We start from the raw sequence: 23,261 nt of genomic DNA, 5'->3' as shown, positions 1-23,261 counted from the left end.
AGTGTGTTTCGGACCGCCCAGAGTTAAGTGGAAAGCACCAGATTTTCTGTTCTGGTTTCCTTCTTCATGAACGCGGACAGACCCTCGCGTTCGCAGTGAAGGATTTGGGGACTGGAGGTTTTTCCTCTTCGCATTCGCATACGCAGGGACGCATTCTCATTGAGCAGGCCGGGTTCGCATAGAAGCCTGGGCCTGGGCCTAGGCAACCCATTTGCCTTACGCGTTCGCGTGTTGGGCCCCGCGTTCGCGAGGAGTAGGTGGCCCAGTGCATCGCGTTCGCATGGGTCCTCTAGCGTTCGCGTAAAGCCTTTTCCTGGGCTTTTCAGTTTAGCCATCGCGATCGCGAGAGCTTGGCCACGATCGTGTATAAGGACCCCTAGGCTGAATCATCTTTTATAAATAGAACTTAGGCTATTTTGGCTCATTTTCTTTCATTGTTGGGCGATTCTTGTAGCTCTTAGAGAGGGGATTTCACCTAGCACTTTGAGGTAAGTAATTTTCACACAATGTGAGTTTAATACATAGTTCATGGGTAGATTATAACATATAAATTAGTGAAAATCATGGGTTTAGGTGAAACCTAGGTTTTTGAAAAAAAAATGAGATTTAACCACAGAATTTGTTATGGAATTTAGTAAAAATCATATATTTGAGTTCGTGAGATTTTGGGTAACAACTTTCTTTGAAAATTTCCGGAATCCGGGCACGTGGGCCCGGGGGTGAATTTTAGGAATCATGTATTTGGGGTTGGGTAATCCCTTCAATAGTTGGAATATGAACTTTTGAATATGTATTGATTTATTATTAAACCGTTTGACTAGTTTTGGATTGTTCGGCACCGAATTGAGGGTTTGAGCACAATCTTAGACCAGAAAGTAGGCTTTGAGATGAGGTAAGTCTCTTTTCTAACCTTGTAAGAGGGAATTAACCTTATAGGTGAATTAATTAATGTGTGTTTTCTATTTGTGGGGGCTACGTACGCACGAGGTGACGAGAGTCCGTATGTAGCTACTAATTATGCTATTGTTCGGGTAGTCTAGGACCCAAATCATGCTATACTTGAGATGTTAGAACCCTTACTTGTTAATTTAATTGCTTAAGACATATTGGAAATCTATAAAAGAATTTTTAAAAGGTTAAATTTCACTCGGAGTCATGAATGGAACACTTGACTGTTATTGAGAATTTGTCTTTCTTTAGAGTATTTCCTATTTGTGGAGTGGGCCGAATGCCTCGGTAGCAGATAGATTCATCTATGGTTCGTGCCGTTTGACCCTTGGCAGTGCACAGTTTAAATATTATGTTGGATCGGGCCGTACGACCTCGACATGATTTGCGTGTGATAAATCTTTGGATCTAATTATATTTGATATTGCTTCATTGGCTTGAGATGTAAATTATTAAATGATAGAAAAATGAATTAGGGACTTAATATTTATGAAAGGAGTAATTACTGCTTTATGTTATGGAGTTTCAGTATTTTTCATGTAATCCATGCTTAAATTATAATTTTGACATATTATTGCTAGCCAATAGTAAGTGTCGCAGTCGACCCCTCGTCACTACTTCTTCGAGGTTAGACTGGATACTTACTGGGTACATGTTGTTTATGTACTCACGCTATACATCTGTACTTAAATGTGCAGGATATGAGTCAGGTGCATATGGGTATTAGTCCGACATGCACGCTTGATCCCGGTTACGAGACTACACGGAAAGTTGCTTTTCCGAGCCGTTTTGCAGCAACCAGAGTCTTTTTTTCCCTCATTGTTCTGTCTTCTCATTTCAGACAGTAGAGCAGAAATCTTTTGTATATTCTACTAGTAGCTTATACACTTGTGACACTAGGTCTTGGCACACACTAGTAGACTTGTGGTTTTGGCTTTATTTCTACGGTTATGATTGCATTTAGCTGCCTTCGTTTTAATTACTCTAAATCTATTATTTATTAAATCTTTTAAATTAAGGAAAGTTATTTACTTGAAAAAAACTTATTAAAATGGGAAATCACTAGATTGTTCACTGTTGACTTGTCTAGCAACGGTGTTGGGCGCCATCACGGCCTAAAATAGAATTGGGTCGTGATAACATGGTATCAGAGCACTAGGTTCACGTAGGTCTCACAAGTTATGGGCAGGCCTAATAGAGTCTTGCGGATCGGTGCGGAGACGTCCATACTTATCTTCGAGAGGCTATAGGGTGTTAGGAAACTACTCTTTATTCATCTCCTATCGTGCAGTTGATGGTGTACTAAGATTCTTCCTTTTATTCTCTCACAGATGGTGAGAACGCGCATGGCAGACATTCCTGACTCGAGAGGGGCTACCCCTTGTTACTAGAGGCCAAGGCAGAGGCCGGGGGAGCGCATCCGCCCGAGGTAGGGGACGGGGACTTCCCTGAGTTTCCCCAGTTGTACCACCAGCGGATCCAGTAGAGGATCCCATTGCTGAGGAGCAGGATAAGGTGCCCGCAACAGAGCCAGCCCCGGTCGATTTCATGTCAGCATCGGGCTTTCAGGAGGTCATGGGCCGTATGCTACGGTTCATGGATACTATGACCCCGGCTGATTTATTTCCAGCAGACCCATCCACATCTCAGGCGGGAGGGGGAGCACAAACCCCTACTTCTGAGGCTCCAGGCATACAGATGCCGTATATCAGACCCCGGGTGCACTACCCGTAGGCGGTGCCCAGCCAGTTGCAGCAGCGGCACCTGCGCCTAGACCAGCTGCGGCCGGCGAGCCGCAGAAGCTATTGGACAGATGGACTAGGCTACACCCTTCTGTCTTCGGAGGTGAGCGACATGAGGATCCCCAAGACTTCATTGATCGGTGTAGGGACAGACTGCACAATATGAGGATATTGGAGTCCCATGGGGTGGATTTCATTACTTTCCAGCTGGAGGGCAGGGCCCGTAGGTGGTGGTAGTCTTATCTTCTTGGCAGACCAGTAGGTTCTCCTCCCATGACTTGGGACCATTTTACACGTCTATTCTTGGACAGGTATATCCCACATTCTCAGAGGGAAGATTTGCGGTTCCAGTTTGAGCAGCTCCAGCATAGTAAGATGTCAATGACTGATTATGAGGCGAGATTCTCTGAGTTGTCTCGCCATGCACTTATGATACTTCCTACTGAGGCAGAGCGAGTGTAGAGGTTTGTTACAGGGCTGCACTCAGGTATTCAGGCTACTATGGCCCGGGAGGTCGAGATGGGGATTTCTTATCAGCTAGTAGTGGAGATTGCTCAGAGGATTGGGGGTTATCGTTAGAGGGGTAGAGAGCAAATGCAGCGGGACAAGAGGGTCCGTTATTTCGAAGAGTTTAAAGGTTCCCCGGTTGGGGGCAGAGGTCAGTTTATGAGGGGTCAGCCTAGTAGGCCCACATATCCAGCACCGCCGCCTCCTCGGGGTTGCTCCAGTGCGACCCTATTTTAGCGCCATGCCGGAGAGTTCTTACCGCCCACCAGCTATTCAGGGTTCTTCCAACTCCTATTTCAGTGCCATGCCGGAGAGTTCTTATCACCCACCAGCCATTCAGGGTTCTTCCAGTGGGTATTCAGTCTATCAGGGTCAGACTTTAGGACAACAAATCACTGCACCGAGAGGTTATTTCGAGTGCGGGGATCCCCGTCATGTGCGGAGGTTCTGCCCCAGGCTTCGGGGCAAGGTAGTACAGCAGGGTCATCAGCCCATGATTACAGCACTAGCTGTCCGGCCGCCCAGGGGCGGAGGACATGCGGGTGTTGATACCCAATTTTTCCTCATATTTTTCATATATATATATATATATATATATATATATATATATATATATATACACTTTCAAAATAGTGCATATGCATCATCATTTGATTTACAAGCATATACAAGTATTTTCATAATTTTTCATAATTTTTAAAGGCTTTAAATCAATTTATTTCCGCATGTTTATTATATAAATACCCATTAATTATATTACAAATAATTTTTATGATGATTTTATCATATAAAATCATCATTTACACCCATATTAGGTTTTAAATATTTTTAGTACATTTGTTATAATTACATTTGCATTTTAAAGGCTAAAATTGCATATTTTTGCAATAATAGCCTATATGTACTTATATTACTTTATTTATGCAAAAAATAACCTTTTTATATTTTTATAATGTTGAATATTTGTTTTAAATCATATTTATGCGAAAATTATTTTTTATTATTTATTTATTATTTTTATAAATTATTTTATTGGTTAAATTTGGGTATTTAAAATCTGGCCCCATTTTCTTTAATTAATTTCGGACCTAAGACTACCCAAAACTATCCAAACCAGCCCAAAACTAATACTCCTAACCCAATTACCCTTACCCATTCATTAAAACCCGACCCCAGTCCGTTTAAATCTTGGTCTTTGATCAAAGATGATCAACGACCCACAAATAACCACCCCCTTTCCTTATATCTCCCTCCTCTCTACCCTAACCTTATTTCCCTAAACCCTCCGCCCTTATTTCCCCTTTACTGATGAACCCTAATTCCGCCGCCTCACCGAAATCCCCCCCAGATCCCATTCTTAATGGGATTCTTTCCCTATTCCCTTGCCATTTCGGTATTTTTCCCTTATTTGGTGCTATGTTACAGAGTGACTTAGGTACTTGCCTAAACATGGCAAGTAACCCGCTTTGCTTCTGTCCAAATCTATATTTGTCTCTTGAATCTGGACAACCTTGAGTCCAAGCACGTTATTTTGTAACGATTCTCTCATCTCTCGTTGATTCGCATTAAACCCTAAAGGTTAGGGTTTCAGATTTTTCTTTGATTCGAACCTAAACTGGTTCAAACTCTGATTTTTAGCATTTTTCCGTCTATATTCATTCTATTACTTGTGAATCTGCTTATTTTTTCGATTCCTTTCACTTACCTAATTTAGGGTTTCAAACCCTTTTACTTGAACCAAATCTGGTTCGATTCTAGGTTTTCTTTTGAATAATTTCTTACCTATGTTTATTTTTATGTTAATATGTGATTCTTGCCTTTATTTTCTGCCAATTTTGTGGTTTGCCTAACTTAGGGTTTCAGACCCTTTTACTTGAACCAAAGCTGGTTCGATTCAGTATTCCTTTTTTATAATAAACTCTTGTCTGTTCATTATATGACTATGTGATTCTTTACCTTATTTCCTACTAATTTTGTGTATCTTCACCTAAAATTTGGGGTTTCAATCCCACTGATTTGAGAACTTGCCTTTTAATATTTAAATTAGCTATTTCTATGCTTTAATCTCTGCACTATTTAAACCCCTCCCCACTCCCCTTTGAAAGGGGGGAGAGGTTCTAAGTTCGAAAGATCCTTTCACTACTATAAATAAAAGCTGTATACTCCTATTCTCTTGAGTAATTTTACTCTGTACTTTGATTCCTGGCTGGCTGAAAGCCAAGGCCAGAAATCTCCAAGTTCTGCTTCTGTTTGATGATATTTGCTACACTGTTGGATTCTTTTTTTCCCTGTTTCATCTTAGCCGGTGCGTTATTGAATCCTCTGTCATTTCATTATGATTACTTGCTCAATGTGTTACTGCAATTAGACCATGTTGTCCTAAATGCTATTACTTGTAGTTGAGACATGTTTGAACTTAGTTTAAGCTGATTAACGAATTCTGCCTAACTCTGTGATATTGATGACTATCTTTTAAAGCTAAGTTTGTTATAAACATGCTTTCATACCTTTTCCTAAGGACTGGTTAACCATGTATAGATGTGTGCCTTAGCAGATTTATAAGTTTGTTTGTTGAACCTGTTATAATATGGCCTGTTTGGTTCTATTCTCACTATATTATGATACCTCTATTAAACCATCTTAATCAGTTCATGACCTTCTACCAATCAATGTGTTTTCTTTCTATGACTTAGTCTGATCCGAAGTCTCTGTTATCACTGTGAACATGTTTATGAACTGGCCTTATTAGCATGAGACTTTGTTAATTCTTAAAAACTTGATTAAGTATGCTTAGGTTCAAATATGTTTGCTATTTGTTTGTACATGCTCTATATGTGATTCTGTCCTTAAGTGTATCCCCTAATCCCTCCTCTGAACTATTCTTGTTAACCACCCTAGTGTGAGCACTGCCCTGGGTTCCTGAAGCCCTTGGAAACTACGACACACTAGAGATTTGGGTTCTATATGCTTATCCTTGAAATATGGGTGAATCATTCACTATTGGTTATTGTGTATCTATGAACATGGGCTTTTGGAACTATTGTGAGTTGAAGGCCTGGCCTGTCCAGGTGTATTTGGGCCTGCTGTGGGCTCCCTATAGTTTTACTTATCTTGTAATTCATTTATTAAATTCTGGTCTGTAATAATTATTTGTAATAACAATTCTGGGGTATTAGTAAAAACTGGAAAGGGTTCTTATTTTATACTTGCTATAAAGTGGGGGTAGAAATCCTGCCTATAGGGTTAATGCTGTGATGTTGGATGTTATAGGTTATAAATCATGCTTCTAAGTGTCTTATTGTGTTCAATCATTATGTGTTAGCAACCATGTCCATAGGCTCAATGTTTGGCTCAATTATGTTCCGTTACAAACCAAAAATGGTATGGTCCAATGTGTGTGTGAATTCCTACTTGCATACTGTTTAGTTCAGATTATAGAAATCATGTTTATAGGATTCAAAAACTGTTCAGATTGTAGAAATCATGTCTATAGGATTCAAAACTGTTCAGATTATAGAAATCATGCCTATAGGATTCAAACTGGATCAAGTTATAGAATGCACGCCTGAATCTGTTTAATTGTTATTTATGCCTATTTACTGTGCTGTTATCCTCACTAGAAAACATGCCTGTAGGATTAAAACGAATAATTTTAGGTCTGTTTCTGTGACTGGCTACTATTTACTATCGCACAAAACACTTAGATACCATGCTGGTAGGCTTAATCATATTATGCTAAAATCAGTAGGCGAACTTTGTAGGTTCTAATAATTGCACTAAGAAACTGGTTTTATCACATAGATATCCGACCTATAGGATTTTGTAATTAATAAAACTTTCTAATGCTGATCAGTTTGCGTGCATTTGCTCTTTAAATGCGGAGGCTAATTTGAGCCCATACTTGTTCCTATTTGAAAGTCCTAACCGTTTTTGTATGTCGCTTAGTTTTCTCCTTTTGAGCAACCTAAGTTAAGGACTAGAACTACCCTGAAATAGAGGTCCAAATGCCTCCTGGACCATAGGCATGGGACGGGTAATGCACGCATAGGGTACGACTTAGAATCAAATAGAGCGCTTTAGGTAAACAACTTAAAGATAGTAATCAGGTAGCAGGAGATGATAGTCTGTACCCGCTGAATAATATGAGTAACACCCCGTCTTGAGGGAGTCACGAAGTATTATTTATGTTGCATGGGGTGATCCTTTAGGCTAAAAAACTTAGGACCCCCCCCATTCCTGTTAAAATAGTTCTTTCTTTGTCCAGATTGTTTCTTTTCTCTTAGACTAATTCACATGATTTGAGTTCGGCCGGGACCCACCGTTGTGGACCTCGAGAAGTGCCTAACACCTTCTCTTCGAGGTAATTTGAGCCCTTACTCGATCTTTGGTGATGCAAACTAGTAAACCTGAGTCATTTGCAAATAGGTGCCCTAACGCACCTTAATCCGTTAGGTGGCGACTCTCTCTTTTAATAACCCTTTCTTTTAAAAGAGTTGTCAACGTCGAAACCCGCTTTTGCGAGTAAAAGGAGCGCGATAGCATGGCGACTCTGTTGGAGATATCCTTAGGCTCTTACCATAATCAACTTGGTCTGTGTGAATTAGTCTCCCTCGTTTAGCGTGTCTTTATTATTTTATGCTCAAATTTACAGTTTATTTGCTACATGCACACCCCCTTCCCTATTTTCCCTTTTACATGAATTTACATGCAACTTTTTGTTTAACCTTGTTCGCTGGCTTCACTCTTTATGTCTTTCCCAATCCCTACTCCTTTTACCACTTTATTATAATTTTTCCATTATGCGAACTAACTCCTTCTTTGTTTTTCTTTCTTTCCTGTCTTTACATTTATTAAATACCGCATTTATCGCGTTCATCATGCAAAATACTTGACAAGGTGTTGTTTTATTTTTTGCATAATTACATGCTCTGCATCATATTCCACTCGTGCACAATTAATACCATAGCGACACTTGATGAATGTCCGCGCTCTTCCTATATTATTCTTTTTAAATTTGGAAAGGCTTATTTGCGGTAAAACTAGTCGATCAGTGGTGCAGTCGGTGGTTCCGTGCCTTTCCCTCTCAAGTTGTCCGCTTGAGGGTACCGGTCTAGACTTCTATAGAAAACCCTACTCTGATGTTAACTGTGCATGCATCATGTCCAAACCTAGCATGAGTTAGAATGTTGTCCGCATAATAACTCTCTAAGGAAAGCCTTGTCCAAAGTCCATCGGGATTTCCATAATCCCAACGGGCACAATCATGATATGTGCATTATTTGGAGAAAACGTGCCGATATGCTAATCATTAATGTGTAAGTAGTCAAACCCGGAGGGGGAAAGGGCTAACTTTATTTGTTTCGCAGAAATGAGGCACGAAGTCCCCAGGTTCGGCATGGTCTGAAGTATCTCACCTCTATTGCTAGACTGGTGGGAAAATCTCTCGCCAAGCGACAAGAACTATGTGAAAAGAATTCTTAAAAATTTACCTTCTTTGCCGGACATTCAACCAAACAATGCACTGATCGAGGCCTCTACTATGTTCTGGGATGAAAAGAGGGTTGTTTTCCATTTTGGTAACATAGAGATGACTCCCCTTCTTGAGGAAATAGGAGGTTTTGCCGGGCTACCCTGGGATAGCCCTGGTCTGCTGGTACCGGAAAATCGTACTTCTAGGGGATTTCTGAAAATGATGGGTCTTAGAAAGAATGACGAGTTAGTCTGCCTGAAGAAGTCCTACATTCCTTTCGACTTCCTCTATATTGGTTATGGGCACAACACATCCTACCGTATCTATCATGATGAGTTTGCCATCACTTCCCTGGGCTGGACTCATCGTCGGGTTTTTGTGTTCATCGTCTGTTTTCTGGGTATGATAGTATTTCCAATTTAAGGAGACAAGATTCACACTCGTTTGGCTATGGTTACCAAGACCTTAGTGGAAACAATTAAGGGACAGACTTACACTATTGTCCCAATAATCGTGGCAGAGATATACCGAGCTTTGGACCGCTGTAAGAATGGATTCAGACATTTTGAGGGTTGTAATTTGTTACTGCAAATATGGTTGTTGGAGCATATTCAAAGAGGACAGTACCGTCAGGAATTTTCGCGGCGACCATGGAATGACCACATAGCCTTTCACCATCCAAAAAGAATGACTTTCACAATCGAAAAATGTCGTGGATTGGGTACACTTCTTTAGCAATTTGACTGATGACAAGGTCCAATGGATGTTCGAGTGGTTCCCTACTAGCGAGTTCATCATCAGGTCCAGGGATGTTCCTCACTTAGTGCTGATCGGGTTGAGGGGTATCTATCCTTATGCTCCTATCAGGGTCATGAGACAGGCTGGGAGAAAACAAGTCATACCGCGAGTTTCTAAGATGGTTCACTACAAAGTAGACTTTCAGGGTGGTGCCATTCCATTCAAGTGTGAGGCCCAACACATGTGGCATCTGATGATTATTGTGGAAAAGAATACCATTGAACCAGAACAGTACCACGCCAGTCATGTGTATTACTACCTATCATGGTTGGATAATGACATAGCAGCAGAAGTCAAGCCAGGGATCGATCGAGGAAACAGGGTCATAGACGATGCTGCTGAAGCACAAGTAAAATACAAGAGGTTGCGCAAGAGAATCCTTTAGTTTGAAGCAAGACATTTGGAACAACACAAGATAGACATGAAATCAATCAATGAATGGAGAAAAGTTTCTACAAAATCAACAGAGAGGTTGGAGTACTTAGAGCAGGGTCTGATGTAACTTGAAGGGAAGATGAGGAAAATGATCATGGATTGTTAGAATGCAGAGGGCAACAAAGGAGGACACCTAGCAAGGGCGTATCTGCTGCTGGACATGCGCGACCTGGGGAATCTGATCGATGGGGCCAAGAAGGCCAAGCTTGGAGAGGGTCCCTCCGGGACCAGATAGAATAGAATTGTTGTTTATTTGCTTTTCTAGAGTCGTTTTAGAAATTGATTGTAATAATGCAAATGCCACTAGCAACTCATTTAATTATTGTCATTTTAGAGGTTTGATCTATTTATTACATTAATGAAATGAGGCAGTTATTGGTATCAAGTTTCTCCAAATCTATGTGTCGCTAGGCCTACCTCGGGCACAATGAGGTCCCCAAAATTAGGACGCAAATTTATAATTCCGCAATACATGTTTAAATACTGCAAATATCCTTCCAAAATCCCCTACTGACTTGTTTACCTTTTTGCTTTTCTTTGTTTTGATTATTCCCATCCCCTAAGGTTGGTTCTTGCATACTAGCATCATTAGCGTATCATACCAGATCCAGAGGCCCTCCACCTCCTCCTCCTCCAAGTGATCCTAAAAGTAAGAGAAAGACTAAGATGTATGACATGAGTGGTATCAGGAAAGATAACGCTGCGCATGCGGAAAATGTTGAAACTTCAGATGGTCGGAGTACTCCGGTACAGAATGATTTGGTTCTACGGTTGGAGCAGAAAATACTGGAATTGCAAGGGGAACTTGAGCAGGTCCGCAACTTGGCAAACCTCTCCCTTACCTTAAACGTCCCGGATATTAACCAACAGAATGCCCAAAACCCAGCACCTCCTCAAAACACACCAAACCAACATTCACAAAATCCTCCAGCACCTCATCAATACGCCACACCTCCTCAAAATCCTAACCCTCCACCAGTGCCAACTCCTCCTCAACACCAACATCTTTTGACTCAGTATCCACAAACTACTACCTACCATACTCCTCAAAATACACCGCAACCTACCCCCGATCCGCAGAACTCAACCAATGATCATCACTACACCCAAATCCCCGGTATCCACCAAAGTAACCCTATATACGTAGAAACTCTACCTCACCCCACTCAACAAACCCCATATATACCAGAATCCGCCGAGAAGGACCTGCTCATCAAGAACATGGTAGAGGAACTCAAGAAACTTACCGGCAGGGTTCAAAATATCGAAGGGGGCAAAGGCGTTGAGGGTTTGAATTGTGAAGATTTGTGTATTCAGCCAGATGTAGAACTGCCAGAGGGTTACAAACCTCCTAAGTTTGAAATGTTCGACGGAACTGGTGATCTGAAGGTGCATTTGAGAATATATTGTGACAAGCTTGTAGGAGTTGGCAGGGATGAAAGAATCCGCATGAAGCTGTTCATGAGAAGCCTCACTGGAGATGCCCTATCTTGGTACATCAGTCAGAACCCAAAGAAATGGGTTAATTGGGTAAGCATGGCACCGGATTTCATAGATCGGTTCAGGTTTAATACGGAGAATGCGCCAGATGTCTTCTATATCCAAAATCTCAAGAAGAAGCCAACAAAGACTTTCCGCGAGTATGCTACTCGATGGAGATCGGAAGCTGGGAAAGTAAGGCTGGCATTAGAAGAAGAGAAGATGAACAAGTTCTTTGTCCAGGCCCAGGATCCACAATACTACGAAAGGTTAATGGTTATCGAGAATCACAAATTCTCCGACATCATAAAATTGGGGGAAAGGATTGAAGAAGGGATCAAGAGCGGAATGGTAACTAATTTTGAGGCATTACAGGCTACGAATAAAGATTTGCAGTCAGGGGGTATATCCAAGAAGAAAGAAGTAGGGGCCATGATGGTAGCCCAAGGTCTGAAGTCTCCTCTCACATACCAAACACCTCCACCCACATATCAGCCTTCACCTCCAAGATACCAACAACCTGCCACCACTTACCATACCTATAATACCCAACCCGCATACTACCACTCACCACCAGCCCGCCAAAACTACCAAAAACCTAGACCAAATTTCGACCGCAGACCACCCAGATAATACACCCCAATTGCTGAACCTGTAGACCAATTGTACGAGAGATTGAAGGTTACCGGTTATATTATTCCTATTCCCGCTGTCGCCATAGAAAATTACTCTCAATGGATCAATCCAAATAAGACATGTGCCTATCACTCAAGCATGAAAGGTCATACTATTGATGAGTGTCGTACTTTGAAGGATAAGATTCAGACATTAATTGACACCAAAGTCATACATGCAAATGAGGTTACACCCAATGTCCGTAACAATCCTCTCCCGGATCACAGGGGCAGAGGGGTAAACATGATAGAGACCGATGAAGAATGGGACTCAGAGGGGTCAATTGGACTCATTCGAGAAGGGGATAATCCCGAAACATCTCCAGTCACTCTCACACCTATCATGGTACAAACTCAGGCACCAATTGAAGTTGAGGTAGCTACACCAACTCTATTTGAGGTTGAAGTAACAACACCCTTTACCGTGATGGTAGCACCTACGCCATCTTATAAGTCTAAAGCTATACCATGGGATTATGTTGCAGAAGAAAGAAGGAAAGGAAAGGGGAAAATGGAAGAAACTAGTACAACACAAGGTATGACCAGAACTGGTAGGGTTTACACACCCGAGCATTTGGGGGGAACAAGTAAAGAAGCCGCTTCCAAGCAGCCCATCATTGAAATCGCCCCGAATGATCTTTAGAGAAAGGTGCAAGCAAGGGAGTATTTTATGGTTGATCATTTGAACAAAACCCCTGCTCAGATATCCATTCTATCACTACTGCAGAATTCTGAGGCACACAGGAATGCGTTGATGAAAGTGTTGAATGAGGCTTGTGTACCCAACAATATTACCAGTGGAGAGATGGCCAATATGGTAGGACAAGTGTTGGAAATCCATAAGATCACTTTTCATGAAGACGAGCTACCACCAGAAGGACTAAATCACAACAGGGCACTGCATATCACAATGCAATTTGAGGATAAGTTCATTGCCAGAGTCCTGATAGATAGGGGTTCGAGTCTTAACATATGTCCACTAACTACTCTGAAAAGATTGGGTGAAGGCATGCACGAGATACGAGCAGGAAGTATGAATGTGAAAGTATTTGATGTGTCTCAAAGGGCCACAATTGGGGAAACCAACCTTAACCTACTGATGGCCTCAACATAGTTTGATGTTGAGTTTCAAGTGTTGGACATATCTGCTACCTACAACCTATTGTTGGGACGACTTTGGATACATGCCGCTAGGGCCGTAGCTTCTACTCTACATCAGGTCGTGAAGTTTGAATGGAACCATCAGGAAGTGATCATCTATGGGGACAGAAGTAATCCCATTTACACCAGTCAAACTGTTCCGGTCATCGAGAATAGAAGGAAGTTGGGTGGAGAAACATACCATCGCATTGAGAACGTCAACGCAATTGAAAATGACAAATGGTGGAGCAGTAAGATAGAAGGCATATTGGCATGGACAGTGTATGAGCCCGGCAAAGGTCTCCGCAAGAATCTCCAGGGGATCACCAAACCAATACAACTAAAGCGTCACGGCACAACTTTTGGGCTTGGGTATGAATACACCTGGCACGAGTATCAGAATTAGTCGCCACCATGGCATGGTCCTTATTACCCTCTAGAGCAACCAATACCACATTTGAGCCATTCATTTCACCAAGCTGATATGATGTGGGAGTCCGAAGAAGATGAAGTTCTAGCCGGTATAAGGAATTTGTTTCTGGATAATGGAGACATGGATTGCAGTGCGATAGTTGAGGAGGAAGAGGAGGAAGGCCTCATTATTCAAACCTTGGAGAAGGGAGATGTTCTCAAGAACTGGGCTGCTGCCCCATCAAGGGCCCATCGAGTTCCTGGGTAGCCTGGCAATTAGCATCATTTATTTTTAAAAGCAATTTTTATGAGCATTTAAGACGTTTTTAGCATTTTGTTTTAAGCATGTTTTGTTTTGAAATAATTGCTCGGGTCATCGAGCCGCATCTGTTTGACGTTTTTAAGATTTATCTAAATGCATTGATGTTTTTAGTATTTATTATTATTCTTTACGTTTTTTTTCTACAACATTATTATTACCTACCCCGATGAACTTACGACTGTGACATGTAATGAGACAACACAACATAAGGATAATGATTTAGAGGATCTGGAAGAGGATATAATGCCCGAGGAAATTGTCAGAGAAGTAGAAAACTTTGAAAATAAGCCTAAGTCCAATTTGGATAAGACTGAAATAGTTTATCTAGGAGACTCTGAAATAGTCAAGGAAACACGTGTAAGCATTCACCTGTCACCATCAGAGAAAGAAGAATACACTCATTTCCTGAAGGAATATGAGGATATCTTTGCATGGTCCTATGATGATATGACCGGTTTGAACACGTCCATAGTGGCTCATAAACTACCTACCAACCCAATGTGTCTGCCAGTAAAGCAGTAGCTCAGAAAGTTCAAGCCAGTTATGAGTTTGAAAATCAAAAAAGAAGTCACCAAACAGATCAAAACTAAGGTTCTCAGAGTGGTTGAATATCTAACTTGGTTGGCTAACATCGTGCCAGTTCCGAAGAAGGATGGGAAAGTCAGAGTATGCGTCAATTATCGGGACCTAAACAGAGCAAGTCCCAAAGATGATTTCCCGTTACCCAACATACACATACTGATCGACAATTGCGCCAAGCATGAACTCCAATTCTTTGTGGATTGCTTCGCGGGATATCATCAAATCTGGATGGATGAAGAGGATGCCGAAAAGACAGCTTTTATCACACCATGGGGGGTGTACTGCTATAAAATGATGCCGTTCGGTCTGAAGAATGCTGGGGCCACTTATGTGAGGGCCATGATAATTATTTTCCACGACATGATACACAAGGAGATAAAGGTATATGTGGATGATGTCATCATCAAATCCAAGAAGAGTACAGATCACATAGCAGACTTGAGGAAATTTTTTGATCGGCTTCAGAGGTACAATTTAAAATTGAATCCCGCAAAATGTGCCTTTGGAGTTCCTACCGGAAAATTGTTAGGTTCATTGTCAGCCGCCGAGGAATTGAGTTAGACCCGTCAAAGGTCAAGGCTATCCAGGATTTACCTCCACCAAAGAAAAAGAAGGACGTGATGAGTTTCTTGGGACGTCTCAACTACATCAGCCGCTTTATAGCACAATCAAATGTATTATGTGAGCCGATTTTCAAAATGCTGAAGAAGGATGCCGCCACTAGTTGGACAGAAGATTGCCAAAAAGCTTTTGACAAAATCAAGGAATACTTGTCCACAACACCAGTCCTAGTCCCGCCAGAACCTGGTAGACCATATATTATCTGAGCAAGAAGTTCACACCCTATGAAGCACAGTACTCTCTGCTGGAACGCACTTGCTGTGCTCTGACATGGATAGCCCAGAAACTGAGGCACTACTTCTGTGCTTATACCACATATCTCATATCGAGGATGGATCCTCTGAAGTACATCTTTCAGAAGCCTAAGCCTACAGGAAAGCTGGCCAAATGGAAAATATTGTTGAGCGAATTTGACATCATCTATGTAACTCTGAAGGCACTTAAAGGACATGCATTAGCAGATTATCTTGCGAAAAATCCTGTAGGAGGAGAATACAAACCACTGAAAACGTATTTTCCTGATGAAGAAGTGTCGTTCGTAGGAGAAGATATCGCCGAAGCCTACGACAGGTGGAGAATGTTTTTCGAGGGAGCCGCAAACTTCAAAGGAGTGGGTATTGGAGCCGTTTTGGTGTCATAAACAGGTCAAAATTATCCGGTATCCGCGAAACTTAGATTTTCGTGCACCAATTGTCACACCTCCTTTTTCCAGGGGGAATGGTGCCAAAGGAGTTTTTCCAATTTAAGTGACATTAATCGAAATGGGATTATTTATTAGATTCAGAGCCGCCACTTAAGATAATTTCTGGTGTCCCAAGTCACCGATTTATTTTAAATCCCAAATCGAGGAAATTTGATTCTGTTTTACGGTCCGCGAATACAGAAGACCGGGTAAGGAATTCTGTTAACCCGAGAGAAAGTTTGAGGCACTCTCGGATTCTGTGGTTTTAGCACGGTCGCTTTAATCATACCTGGCTTAATTAAATTATTTAATTACTCATTTTAGAACCTATGTACATTTACCTTTTTACCGCTTTTAATTGCTTTATTATTCATAATTATGAAATTATCTTGAAACGAATCACGCGTACGTGTATTCGTTTTGTTTGGTGTGTCAAGAATCATGTCACGCGTACGTATACATAATTAATAACACTTTATTATTTTTAAGATCATTTTGTCAAAGTCGCGCGAACGCATACTTTGCCTTTAATTTGGCAAATCATAACTATGTCACGCGGACGTGTACATAATCGCGATAATCAATTGATTAACACGTGCCTAAAGCATACTAGCATATTCAAAGTATTTCATTTATTTTTTCTTTTTAGATCTGAGATATTTATTTCTATATTTTATTTTTACTTATTGGAACGAATTTTGAATTAGTTCATGGCTCATTTCGCTCCCTCACAATTATTTGCTTTTCTACCTGTTTAACTTATGGAATAAGCCCGAAGTAACATTTAGGCTCACTTTTTTAGCTAACTCTAAACTCAGATTTATTCCCCTTATTATTCCACTTAATAATGAGCTATATTGATTCCAACACAGGGCAAATTAACATGAAATAAAATGACATGCTCAAAGATTAATAACACAATAAAGTTATATAAATGAACTAAAGATCCCAGTGTTATCACTTTTTATCTAATTAAATATGAACCCTTTGGCAATGCGGACATTATATCCAACAAAGAATAAATTCAAATGATGAAAACACAATCCAACAAAATTTCAAGCACATTTTAATAACTATATTATCTAAAAAAAATGAATGACTAAATATAACATGTATTTTGAAGTTTTAAAGTGTAAACATAATTAAGAAAAAATATTTAACCATGTGGTATAACCAAACTATTGAAAATGTTTTACTTAACTAAAAAAAATCTTAACACAATTATAAAAACCAAAGAATTATCAGAATATTTTGGATTTGTGCTTTTGGGTACTGCTACATGGAATTTGAGTTATTTAATTAAACACCATATTAAAATATAAATAAATGAACTAGAATGATGCTTGCGTTAAAATTCAATTGTACAAACATGTAACTTTATACTAACTTTATTCTTTTTTGAACTAATGGGATCCTAACCACATCCAAGTAATCTGCCTACCATAAATTATATGAGCCAATTCTAAAACTACTCAAAGTAAGTAAAACTAAATTACACCAAACTTATCACTAACTTAGTTACCAGGATGCTAGTTCGAGGGAGAAGGGAAAAAAGTTTTAATCCTAAATAAAGAATAAGGACATAACAGATTTGCAAAGAATTACCAAAATAAAGACAATAACTAGAACTGGTATGAATGGACTCACACATTAACTAGGACTTAACCCAAGAAGTATTGTCTTGACCCACTTTAAACGTTTTTTTTATCAATTAACTATGATTTAAAATTTTCATGAAAATTATGGCAAGATAATAGATTCGAATTAAAATTTAAAAGTTAGGAACATACAAAAATATAAATTGCAAAGCATACATACATTAACAATAAGAAGAGAAGAAGAAACATACGTCACTTAAAATACAAAGGAAAGTAAAGGAACAATTAAACTTCATGAACTAACATCATATATTCAATAATACGTTACATTAAACTAGCAAAAGAGCTTAATTGTTACCTTTTATGAAACTTTCAAAGAGCAAAGGTAACAACTATAATCTACTCGTTTGAGTTCACGAACTTAAAATCTGAAATGACGCTTCGATCTCCGACTCTAAACAGAGCAACTCCACCGAATAACTATCTTTTCAAGCCCACGTTTTGCTCTAAAAGAAGAAAAGTGTTGTTTTCTCTTAACTACAGGATTTTTTCCTTATCAGGTTGCTTTTTAGCATTCTCCCAAAGAAGCTCGTTTCTTTCCTCCTCGAAAATGCTAAAAGTCAATCCCCCTCCCCCCCCTTTTTTTTTGCCAATGCTAAAACATGAATGTATTATATATTACAATGTGTGAGTTGTGGAGAGAAAATGTGAGTAGTGCACTGTGTGTGCATTGTGTCGTGTGGGAGTGGGGATCATGGAAGGTTACCCAACTTTTGAGATAAAATTTGTTACCCAACTTTGAGCTTAATTTGTTACCCAATTTTTTTTGAGATAAAATTTGTTACCCAACTTTGGAAAAGTTACGGGTGCTTCAAATTTTTCCATTTTTAGTTTTTTTTTCTTTCTTTTAGAAGTAAAATTCAATAAAAACACTAGGACAAAAATATTAATTAACTAACTCTAGACTAACAAATATATATATAAGAAAAATGAAATATTTACATATAATCTAATGACACTAAAAACAGTACCATAGCGTATATGATTTTTTCTTTTTCTTAGATTAAACCTATTAAGAGTAAGATAAAAGTTTAAAATATCAAGATTAGACCTAAAAGAAATATTTACACTAAAGTAGTATAAAATTTGTGATGTGGTCAAAAATTAGGTGTTCACAGCATGCCCCTCTTTGCTTGGAAACATGAAGAGTTTTCAGGCAAAGAAAATAAATAATGTGATTGATTTTTGACCTCACTATTATTTAAAAGGGAAAAGAAGTTAAAAGAAAAAGATGTACCGAGCCTTGATTTTAGGAAGCCTACATATCCCGGGTTATAAGGGAATCAGGTCACGTGTAGTTTAAGTGGAAGAAGAGTGATGGAGTATGCTTAGATGGAAAATCGAGCGAAGTTCCGTTGAGGTTCCGGTCCGCGGTCCCTACTATTACAGGAAAATGAATAGAAAATTACATACTCTTGAAATCTAAGAGTTATAAAATTCCTATCTAAAAGTCGTCTGGAGTCTAGTCTTGATTCTTGAGTTGCTTATCCTATTGACTTTAGACTGAAACTTGATGCTCTCGATGCAACAGACTATGAAATATTCTCACAAGCTTGTTTCTTTATCAGATGATGAGAAGATAGATCTTGAGACTCTAGGTCTCCGCATGCATTACGTCAAAGCTGGTTGCGGCTGGTATTGAGATCAAACGTTCCACTTTCTCTGGCGAGAGCTAGAGTCTTTTCTTGCACATCCAATCCGTACTTTGCATAAAAACCTGCAAGCCGTGAGAAACAAACAAAAATTTTCTTCCCCAGTTTGCACTAGGACATTTTTGTGAGTTATTGAAAATACATTAAACTATCTTTGCTATTGCAGAATAAAGAGAGTTGAAAAAGATGTTTTTTTTTTATAATAGGGGATGTCATACCCTATGTTAATAAGATGGAAGGCAACCAGGGGATGTAGTACCCTGTGTTGACAATGAGATGAGGCTCGTGGTGTCTAGGATGCTACTAGGGAATGTCGTACCCGATGTTTGCAATAAGAAATGCAACCAGGGAATGTCGTACCCTATGTTTGCAATAAGAAATACAACCAGGGGGTGTAGTACCCTGTGTTTGGCAATAAGATGAGGCTCGTGGCTCTCTGAGATGCTACTAGGGAATGTTGTACCCTATGTTGGCACTAAAATACAACCAGGGGATGTAGTACCCTGTGTTTGTGATAATATAAGGCTCGTGGTACTCTGGGATGCTACTAGGGAATGTCGTACCCTATGTTGGCAATAAAATGAGGCTTGTGGCACTCTAAGATGCTACTAGGGAATGTCGTACCCTATGTTGGCAGAAAGTAATGCAGCCAGGGGATGTAGTACACTGTGTTGGTAATAAGGTGAGGCTTGTGGCACTCTGGGATGCTACTAGGGAATGTCGTACCCTATGTTGGCAAAACGATGAGGCATGTGGCTCTTTGAGATGCTACTAGGGAATGTCGTACCCTATGTTAGCAATAAGAAATGCAACCAGGGGATGTAGTACCCTGAGGTGAAGATAGGGTATTGATTCCCTATAATGAAACTAAAAATAACATGATTACATGTATATTAGAAGGAAATCAAGTATTTGAGAACTTCACTTGGTGGTGTTTGTCTTTTCATGAACTGTTTCCTAAAATTGTTATGTTCCTGTTCTGAACAAAGAAAGATTTGTTAGTTTTAAAATGGTGGTCAGTTTGTGGCCTTGATTTCTTGGGCGACTTGACCTTGCTTCTATTACACTTGTTAGAAAAACTGACTCCGTCGATGATTGTACAAGTTGTCGGGAGATTCTGTCTTTTCTTTCTGGAGATCTTTTTTCTCAACATCAAAACCTAACCATTTTGCGCCTATCACCATTTGTGTTCATGGTGCAAACAACCTTGCTTCCCAAAAATCTTTTAACTGAGTAACTTTTGTTGACCCTTGGAACATTGTTTAGTCCTTCCAGCCTTTTTCTCGTCAAGGAAAATCGCAGATGGCTTTATGCCTTTTCCTATACGGTTTATGCCCAGCAATCTTTGCTTTATATAACGGGGAAACTGTAACCAATATTGCGGCCTTTTCTTTGCTTTGCTTTGACAAGATTATACTGAAAGGGACTCAAAAAAGTAATGCGAAAGAAAATAAGAAGGTGAACTAATAGGTATTACAACTTAATCAAGAAGTGTCCCTTTCAGAGGAAAGAATAAGAAAGGACTTATCTAGAGGAAATATGCTGACTTCAATGAACATGACATGCACTTTGGACTGGATGCCCGATCCGTTTGAACCGTCTAATTCTCGAAATCTGTTGTAAACTTAACTTTGAAACTGAGTTCATTGTCTTGACCCTGCTTGTGTCGGGATGTACGAAGCCTTAAATCGATCAATGATGCCCTTTGTGGGTTTTCACCAATTGACCTCTCTCATCTATCTTTCTCTCAACTCACCATTGCCTTATAGTGCCCGTGAGGGTTTTCACCAATAAGACTCTCTCATTTATTTTTCTCTCTTTACAATGACTGAGGCATCACCCGTAGTATACTGACTTAGCATTCTCGAAAGTTGATCAGAAGGTCTTAGCAGGGAAAGGTAAAAAGAAATACTCAACTGAATTACAACTTTTGGACCCATTTTGATGGAACAACCATCAAAAATAAAATAAAACCATGCCCCAGTTTATTTGAATACTGGGGACATGTGGATTTTTGTTTTGGTGTGACCGAACCCCAGAGTGAGGCTGCCTACGTATCCTTTCGGAATCAGGTCGAACGTAGTTCAATGAACATGAACTTGTTTTGATGGTTTTTATTTTTAAGTACATTGGTTTCAAAAGAGGGAAAAACAAAGAAATATAAACAAGGCTTCAAAGGGATAACTAGGGTTGACCAGTGTTTGGGTAGCGAGAATGATAGCCTTTCGTCATCCCAACCTGAGAATGCTAAATATAAGAATGCCCCAACATAGCCATGTCATACATAGTATCTCTTGACCGCATCTGCGTTGACGGATATATCAGTCACCTTTCCTTCTATATCTACCAAATGTAGAGCTCCTTTTGACAATACTTTCTTGACGAGGTAAGGACCTTGCCAATTCGGTGCGAACTTTCCTTTTGCTTCTTCCTGGTGCGGAAAGATACGTTTCAAAACAAGTTGTCCTACCTCGAATTTTCTTGGGCGCACTTTCTTATTGTAAGCGCGTGCCATTCTTTGTTGGTATAACTGACCAAAACAAACTGCCGCCAAACGCTTTTCATCAATCAAATTCAACTGTTCCAATCGGGACTTCACCCATTCAGTGTCCTCAATCCCTGCTTCAACAATGATTCGGAGAGAGGGAATCTCAATTTCAGCAGGTATGACCGCTTCAGTTCTATAAACCAATAAGTAGGGCGTTGCGCCAACTGATGTACGGACAGTTGTTCGGTATCCCAAAAGAGCAAAAGGCAGTTTCTCGTGCCATTGTCTAGACCTTTGGATCATCTTCCTAAGAATTTTCTTGATGTTCTTATTTGCAGCTTCAACAGCTCCATTAGCTTTGGGACGGTAAGGAGTAGAATTGTGATGCTCAATTTTAAATTGTTCACATACCTCCTTCATCAGATGACTATTCAGATTAGCAGCATTATCTGTAATAATGGTTTTTGGAATACCGAAATGACAGATAATGTTGGAGTGAACAAAGTCTACTATTGCTTTCTTGGTAACTGCTTTCAATGTAATAGCTTCCACCCATTTAGTGAAATAATCAATTGCAACCAAGATGAATCTGTGCCCATTTGAAGCTTTTGGCTCGATTGGGCCAATGACGTCCATTCCCCAAGCAACAAAAGGCCAAGGAGCCGACATAGGATACAACTCTGAAGGAGGCGAGTGAATCAAATCACTGTGAATCTGACACTGGTGGCACTTGCGAACAAAACGAAAGCAATCTCGTTCCATAGTAAGCCAATAATATCCTGCCCGAAGGATTTTCTTTGCTAGAACATATCCATTCATGTGCGAGCCACAAACTCCCGAATGCACCTCATTCATAATTATTTCAGCTTCTTTGGCATCCACACATCTCAACAAATTCAAATCCGGAGTTCTTTTGTATAGGATTTCCCCACTCAAAAAGAAACCATTAGAGAGTCGCCTAACAGTTCTCTTTTGATCCCTATTAGCATGTTCCGGATATTCTCTTGTTTTCAGAAACTGTTTAATATCACGATACCATGGTTCACCATCTGGTTCTGCTTCAATTGTATTGCAATAACCATGTTGATCCCGAATTTGAATTTCTAATGGGTCAATGTGAGTATTACCCGGATATGGAAGCATTGAGGCCAGGGTGGCCAAGGCATCAACTAATTTATTGTGAAACCTGGGAATGTACCTGAATTCGATGGACTTGAACCTTTTGCTAAGATCCTCCACACATTGTCTATATGGAATGAGCTTGATGTCTTGAGTCTCCCAATCACCTTGAGCCTGCCGAATAAGCAAATCTGAATCTCCCATCACCAACAATTCATGCACATTTAGGTTTATTGCCATGTTCAGACCCATGATGCAAGCTTCATATTCTGCTTTGTTCTTTGTACAGAAAAAACGAAGTCGCACCGTGGCAGGGTAATGTTGCCCAATAGGTGATACCAGAATTGTCCCAATCCCTACGCCTTTGATGTTGACAGCCCCATCAAAGTATAGTTTCCAAATTTGACTGTCATCTTGGACTACTTCTTCAACTAAATTAACCTCTTCATCTGGGAAATATGTGTTCAAAGACTCATACTCATCATCAACCGGGTTTTCTGCCAGATGATCAGCCAAAGCTTGTGCCTTCATGG

At 40.0% G+C, this 23,261-nt stretch overlaps 1 protein-coding gene across 1 annotated transcript; it reads right to left on the bottom strand.

Annotated features, from left to right (window-relative positions):
• Nucleotides 1-19,085: 19,085 nt before the first annotated feature.
• LOC142173608 (uncharacterized) lies at nt 19,086-22,980 on the bottom strand. Its single transcript, XM_075239230.1, has 3 exons — nt 22,286-22,980; nt 21,657-21,802; nt 19,086-19,186 (listed from the first exon to the last, which is right to left on the bottom strand). The coding sequence occupies exons 1-3, from the start codon at nt 22,978-22,980 to the stop codon at nt 19,086-19,088; spliced, it is 942 nt and encodes a 313-aa protein (XP_075095331.1).
• Nucleotides 22,981-23,261: the final 281 nt, after the last annotated feature.

This window comes from Nicotiana tabacum, chromosome 19 (assembly GCF_000715075.1).
Source record: "Nicotiana tabacum cultivar K326 chromosome 19, ASM71507v2, whole genome shotgun sequence".
In the NCBI taxonomy this organism is placed as follows: domain Eukaryota; kingdom Viridiplantae; phylum Streptophyta; class Magnoliopsida; order Solanales; family Solanaceae; genus Nicotiana; species Nicotiana tabacum.
This window is presented reverse-complemented; position numbering and strand designations above follow the sequence as displayed.